Here is a 7406-nt window from a genome sequence, read left to right as displayed (position 1 = left end):
CAATTTGCCCTTGTTTTCGTTGCCACTTTCTCTTTTTTCTTGGTTCGCTGAGGTTCCTCTGTGCAGCGTTTCCGCTTGGCCGCGTCCCCCCACCCCCGCTTCTCCCGCCTACCCTGCGCGCGCCCCCTCCCGTCCCCCTTAACTCTTTCAGCCGGGCTGGGGCTGAGAAAGCGTTTGTCGCCGCCAACCCATCCACTACGCAAGCCCATCTGAGACAGAAGAGAAAGAAAAAGCACCAATGTGTCTAAGAATAGCGAGCAAGCAGAACACCACTAATAACCAGAGTGGAAAAAAAATACATATATATGCACACACACGCACAATGTAAGCGGTGGAGGGCGCGGCTAGTGGATCCTGGTTCTTTAGGCCGGCTCCTGCTGCAGTGGGAATTCCTAGAGCCTTTGGGGTGGAATACACTTACGCTGGATCTATAGGGAAAGGTCGACTGATTGCTTTTCAAATACATCGCTGGGCTCTGCTGACCGGCACCCTCCAAACACACAAGGACACGCACGCTACTTGCTAGAATCCCAGAGGAGGGGGGGGAGGGAAGAAGGGAGGGAGAGCAGAGAGGCAGAGAGGGGGTGGGGGAGCGAGCGAGCAGCGGCAGCGAGCGGTCCGTCTCGCACGCGCGGGCACCGCGCTGGTCCTGGGCTGCAGGTTTCCCAGATGATGGCATCCGAGAACTTAAACAAAGGGGGACGCCGCCGGCGCAAAGCGGCTGCGGAAAGTTGCGGTGGCGGATTTCCAAGGAGCGTGGCCACGACCCGAGCCCTTGGCGATGCGAGCTCTCCCTTTCCACCCCCGCCGAGACAGAAATGGGGGCCTGCTGGTGAAAGAAAAAGGAAACTTTGAAACCACTGGGGATACAGCTGCCTATAGGTATTAGCGTGAATGGTGCATTCTTGCCGCGCGCTTTACAAATCTCTGGCATGGGGGTGGGGAGCGGGGAGGGCGGCAACACAACGCAGTACTAGGTGAAGTGGGTAGGTTGGTATTTTTCATGATTTTTCCCCCTCTTCATATTCCTTCTAACTCCCCCCTCCCCCCTTTTTCCATGCCGCCCTCCCTTTTCTCTCCCCTTTCATCCCCCTTCCCAGACCGGTTGCGAACCCACAGCGCCGCGGAGGGAACGCCTGCGCCTCGGCCGGACACTAAGAGTTAAGATGTGGCGGAGGGGGTGGCGGGGGAGGGGCGGAGAGGAGAAAGTGGCGAGGGGGAGGGAGGCGGGGGGGGCGGGGGGGACGACAGATTTCCAGCTTCTACGACGCTCTGCCTAAATTAAAAAGCAACCAATCGGAACGGCCGGAAGGGGGGCCGCGCGTCCTGAGCCAGTCATTCCGGGCCTGCCAATCACCCAGCGGGTAGCCAATCAGCGGGGGCCCTGGTGCTCGACTTCCTTGTATTTGGGAAAGTGTGGTGGTGGGTGCGCGCTCGCGGCGGAGGGTAAACATTCGACAGTCCCTGCTCTGAGAGGGAGGGACAGAGAGCGAACTGTCAGATCCCTGCGAGAGCGGGCGGGCGAGCGAGGGAGAGGGAGTGAGAGAGAGAGAGAGAGAGAGAGAGGGAGGGAGAGGGAAAGTGAGAGAGGGAGAGAGCGCGAACGAGGGCGCAGAGCGAGCTCCCGCTGCAACTCCGCTCCGGCTCGGCCAGCGCCAGCGCCGTCGGTGCACTCTACGAGCCGTGCAACGTGCCCACTGGAGTTGGTTGTGTATCAAGGATCCCCTATATGCACACACACACCTCCACCTCCACCAATGCACTCTTCTTCCTCCTCCTCCTCCAGACAACTGCTGGGAAAAAAATAAAACACCAACCCCAACCGTCAGCAACAAGGTAACAGAGCCATTCGACCTCATTTTTCTCCTGTTCAATTTTTTCCTTGTTATATTTGTTTCCTAATTTCTGCCCAAAAGGAAAGATGTCGCATCAGACTGTGACTGTTGCGAGGAGAATGAAAAAGGACTCTTGTTTCAGAGGCAACCAAGAGCTCCGGCAATAGCAACTTCAGAGAAATGCACCATCGCAAGAAGTTTTCCTAGGACAGAACAAAACTTGAAACGAAAGGACCAGAGGAGGAGAGCAGGAGCCAGCCTCTCCTCTCCGCACACGCGAGCAGCCAGCATCACCACGCCTTCAAGGACGGAAAAAAAGTTTTACTACTCTAAGGGAAAACGAGTGAAATGTGTTCCTGAGGAGGAGAGAAGAGAGCGGGCAAGGGAAGCAGCGGTCCGGTTGCTGGTCACCCACAATTTGGTTAAGGAAGAAAGGAACGGCTGCTTTCTTTGTTGTCTCCCGTGAAATCTTCACTTAGCAGGTGGACTGAGCCCCGCGCCCGGGCAGAGTCCGCGCTCGGCGGAGGACGGCAAGAGGAGCGGGAGCCGGCGCGCCCCGCCAAAGAGCCCGGAGCGCAGGCCCGCGCCCTGCCCGGTGAGCCCCGCTGGAGCGAGCGGAACGCGCCGGGGCTGGGGGGCGGCCACGACCCCCCCTGAAGGGGGCGGCCACGGAGCGCGCCCCGAGAAGCGAGCCCCCCTCCCTAGAGCGCTGCTCCTGCTGCTCCTGCTGCTGCTGCTGCTGCTGCTGACCAAGGCCGGCCGGCGACCCCCGCGCCCTGCCGAGCGGCCTTGCAGCTGCAGCCGGGGGCCGCGGCGGCGGCGGCGGCGGCGGCGGCGGGGGCGGAGGCGGCGGAGGAGGAGGCGGCGGCGAAGGCGGCGGGGCCGGCCGGGGCCCGGGGCGGGGGCGGGGGAGGAGGGGGGGGAGGAGGCGGGAGGCGGGGGGGCGCGGCGGCGGCGGCGGCGGCGGCCGCGGCTGCTGCTGCTGCGGCGGCGGCGGTGGTGGCGGCGGTGGGGTGGCGGGAGCGGAGCGGCATGGCCACGGCGGCTTCTAACCCCTACCTGCCGGGGAACAGCCTGCTGGCGGCCGGCTCCATTGTACACTCGGACGCGGCGGGAGCCGGCGGCGGCGGGGGCGGCGGCGGCGGGGGCGGCGGCGGCGGCGCGGGCGGCGGCGGGGGAGGCATGCAGCCCGGCAGCGCCGCCGTGACCTCAGGCGCCTACCGAGGGGACCCGTCCTCCGTCAAGATGGTCCAGAGCGACTTCATGCAGGGGGCCATGGCCGCCAGCAACGGCGGCCATATGCTAAGCCACGCGCATCAGTGGGTCACGGCCCTACCCCACGCCGCCGCCGCCGCCGCCGCCGCTGCCGCCGCCGCCGTGGAGGCCAGCTCGCCGTGGTCCGGCAGCGCCGTGGGCATGGCCGGCAGCCCCCAGCAACCGCCGCAGCCGCCGCCGCCGCCGCCGCCGCAGGGCCCCGACGTAAAGGGCGGCTCCGGTCGCGACGACCTGCACGCGGGCACCGCGCTGCACCACCGCGGGCCGCCGCACCTCGGGCCCCCGCCGCCGCCCCCGCACCAGGGCCACCCGGGGGGCTGGGGGGCCGCCGCCGCCGCAGCCGCCGCCGCCGCCGCCGCCGCAGCCGCCGCACACCTCCCGTCCATGGCCGGGGGCCAGCAGCCGCCGCCGCAGAGTCTGCTCTACTCGCAGCCCGGGGGCTTCACGGTGAACGGCATGCTGAGCGCGCCCCCGGGCCCGGGCGGCGGCGGCGGCGGCGCGGGCGGCGGCGCCCAGAGCCTGGTGCACCCGGGGCTGGTGCGCGGGGACACGCCCGAGCTGGCCGAGCACCACCACCACCACCACCACCACGGGCACCCGCACCCGCCGCACCCGCACCACGCGCAGGGGCCTCCGCACCACGGCGGCGGCGGCGCGGGGCCCGGGCTCAACAGTCACGACCCGCACTCGGACGAGGACACACCGACGTCGGACGACCTGGAGCAGTTCGCCAAGCAGTTCAAGCAGCGGCGCATTAAACTCGGCTTCACGCAGGCCGACGTGGGGCTGGCTCTGGGCACGCTGTACGGCAACGTGTTCTCGCAAACCACCATCTGCCGCTTCGAGGCCCTGCAGCTGAGCTTCAAGAACATGTGCAAGCTCAAGCCGCTGCTGAACAAGTGGCTGGAGGAGGCGGACTCGAGCACCGGCAGCCCCACGAGCATCGACAAGATCGCGGCGCAGGGCCGCAAGCGCAAGAAGCGGACCTCCATAGAGGTGAGCGTCAAGGGCGCGCTCGAGAGCCACTTCCTCAAGTGCCCCAAGCCCTCCGCGCAGGAGATCACCAACCTGGCCGACAGCCTGCAGCTGGAGAAGGAGGTGGTGCGGGTCTGGTTCTGCAACCGGCGCCAAAAGGAGAAGCGCATGACGCCGCCCGGGATCCAACAGCAGACGCCCGACGACGTCTACTCGCAGGTGGGCACCGTGAGCGCCGACACGCCGCCGCCGCACCACGGACTGCAGACGAGCGTGCAGTGAAGGCAAGGGGCGCAGCGCGAAGAGGGCCGCCGCCGCCGCCGCCGCCGCCGCCTCCGCAGCCGCTGTCAGCACCGCCGCCAACCCCCGCCGCCGCCGCCGCCGCCGCCGCCGCCGCCGCGCCGACCCGCACCGGGGCCGCACCGGGCCCAGGCCAGTCCGCCGCCCTCCCCTCCGCCCAAAGACAAACATGCCCGCCCTTGGAGGAAAGAGAGAGAGAGACAGAGAGAGAGAGAGACGGACCAAGAAGACATTTCTGAAGTCCAAGGAAGGAGGGGCAAAACACAAAACAAAAGCGTAACAAATACCCAGACTGTTTTATATACGTATATGTAACAAACAAAACCGGAAGAGAAAAAGGAGGCGATCATGAGATCTCGTTTATACTGTGGTGGTGTTTCCTTTTTGTTTTTCTGTTTTCTTTTTAAAGAAGGGTGAAGATGCCTAGCGCACCAAAACTGCACTCGTGAGGTTTTCCCCACCCTAGGAAGTCCTACATGGCAACAGTGGACAGCACCTAGCACCTGCCTCGTCCTCGCCTCTTAAAAAAAAAAAAAAAAAAAAAAAAAAAAAAGCAGCTCCCCCCACCCCCCCGCCCCCGCTCTCCTTTTCACTCCCCCCATCCAAAGGGCTGACTAAAGTGATCTACCGAAACTTTCTTTCCTGGGAGCGACGTGCAAGAAAGCAGAGGCACCCTGTTTTAGTTGGCCATGTTAAAGTCATTTGGGGACAAATGGACTATGAAATAGGAAGGAGAAAACAAAGAACAGTCTTCAGGAAAAAAAAAAAGAAAGCAAGCAAGAAAGAAAATATTCACAGCTTTTGAAATTAACAGACTGAATAGCAAAGCCAAAAGAAAAAGTCTTCTCAAAGTAACCTTGGAAATAAAGCATCACGAAAGAGCAGAGGGATGGGCGAGGGAGAAGGGGACGGCTACCCAGGAGTGGGGGAGGCCAGGCTGAGTCGGGCAGGGCGGGTGGACTGGGCTAGGAGCAAGGCCCCGCCACCAGCCCCGGCTTTAACGGCGGGCACTCGGGTGGATGAGGCCTAAAGATTCCACCGCGAATATTTTTTTTATTAATATTTTTATTTTTTATTTCTGGACTGACTCAGATAAAGAGATTTAGAAGGACTGAGCACCAGCCGCTGCACTCCTCTGGACTTCTCTCCTCAATCCGTTGCCAACTTTGATTGAATGGGTGCTGTGGATGTGATTATATAATACTGCCATTTCCAAGCAGTGTTTTTGGTAGGTTTTAATAAACAGACTTTTCAAAAGACGGCAATATAGAATTGTTAGATCCGTTGTTGATCTAAAAATATTTGCTTTATATTTTCATTAAATGACTTCTTTTAATATTTTATTCAGAATACTTATGAACTGCTGCAAAACGGTAATTTATTTTTCCCCAGATCTTGTATTACGTGTTTTTTTCAGACGAGCACAAATCAAAATGAAATGAAAATATGGACAGTTGCTAGGTAGTAAGGGTATCTTTTGATGTGATCATTTGATTGTAATTTAATTTGAGTAGTGATTCCGTAAGAGCTGATCGAGAAAATAAATTTGTTAGAATGAAATAGTCTGTGTCTGATGCATACACACTATGTGGGAAGAAAAGAGTTCTTTAGGAAATATTTTTTTACTAATGCAAATCCTTAAGTGGTAGCACTGAGGAAGTACAGCCTGCTCCACGAAATACGGAGTAAAGGACAGACGTGACAGAAACTGCTAGTACTTTAACATAGTTGTCACTCCTCGTTAATCCATAAATTTCACAACATTTTTCTCTCCCTTGGTTTTAGTGGGTGTTTTTAGTGTTTTTAGGTGAGATTGTCTAAATACTAGTTCTTTTCTCAGAGATACCTGTGTCCTTTATCATCTTGACCAGAAGATTGGACTACATCACCAGTAAAAATGTGCCAACTGGTTATTAATGGCTAATACATAGCTCCCCCCCACCCACCCACCCAAGTTCACCCTCTCTTTTCCCTCCCTTCCCCCCACCATATTGCTAGGTCTCTTTCCTCTTTTTCTGAAGGCTAATAGTTGTAAAGAATAGCTTACAAGTCTATAAGATATTTTTATATTAATCACTTCCCATTAATAACTATATGAAGTTCAGTTTAAATTATTAAGCTGTTTTGGGTTTTCTGTTTCTGTTTTAGTTGTTTGCCTTGTACTGAAAGAATGTAGTTCTAAAATCCTGATTAGGGTCCACACTGCATTACCCCCAGTGTGATTACCAGCTCAGACTTTCTATGTCCCTGTCTTTCCCCAGTATGATTCCATATCTACTTTACTGGTGCTGGGGGGTTGAGCTTTTTTTGATCACTCCTCAGATACACCATGCAGAGCGGTCACGTTTATCAAGTCAATGTATCAATATTTACCATGTGGGAAAATGAAAGTGTAATGCCTCAGGTTGTGAGTCCTACCGATGCAAAAGGCTCTGCTCAGTTGAGTCCCTTCGTCTTGTACTTAAAAAAAGTATTTGGGAGTGACACAGCAATGATTTTATGGATTAATTTCCTCCTAATCTCATTTAGCTGTCACTCACTCTTTGCCTTCTCTCATCTTCCTCTCTCTTCCTCTGATATCGATGCAGGGGTTAAAAAACCCGGAAAACTGTGAGAGCAACAGGAACAGTTATTTCTTCCAGACAGACCCTGTGTCATTTTCATAAATCAAGCCCAGCCAGATGGCCGTGTATTGGGTTGCATTATTTTAAGCACCAAATCGTACTAAAAATCACAATCATTTTGATTTGTGAAATCTGAAAAAGGCCACATTTATTAAACAGAGAGAAGGAAAAAAATGAAAACAAGAAACCACAATTTACTTTCCTTTGCCTTCATGTCTCCTCCTTCTCTCGCTATTGTAATCTCTCTGCCCAGCAAATTTACAACCTGGAGGGGGGGTCGGGGGTGGGGACAAACTTTATCATTTTCTGAGGGTCTGCAGGGGCAAGCAAAACAGGCCTCATGAGAAAGCTGAGGATTGGGTGTGGTTGTTTTTATATGGTGAATACTACTGGCACG

General features: G+C 57.0%; 1 protein-coding gene across 1 annotated transcript; it reads left to right on the top strand.

The window, feature by feature from the left end:
- Positions 1 to 2867: 2867 nt before the first annotated feature.
- Positions 2868 to 4367, top strand: POU3F3 (POU class 3 homeobox 3). The gene has a single exon (XM_047067534.1). It carries the CDS (start codon positions 2868 to 2870, stop codon positions 4365 to 4367), a length of 1500 nt encoding a protein of 499 aa, XP_046923490.1.
- The last annotated feature ends 3039 nt before the right edge of the window (positions 4368 to 7406 follow it).

The sequence above is a fragment of the Lynx rufus genome, unplaced genomic scaffold, assembly GCF_022079265.1.
Source record: "Lynx rufus isolate CCGP_SWC_20201006 ecotype Redwood Valley unplaced genomic scaffold, mLynRuf1.p SCAF_8, whole genome shotgun sequence".
NCBI lineage: Eukaryota > Metazoa > Chordata > Mammalia > Carnivora > Felidae > Lynx > Lynx rufus.
Note: the sequence above shows the minus strand (reverse complement) of the source record. Positions and strands in the feature narration are given on the sequence as shown.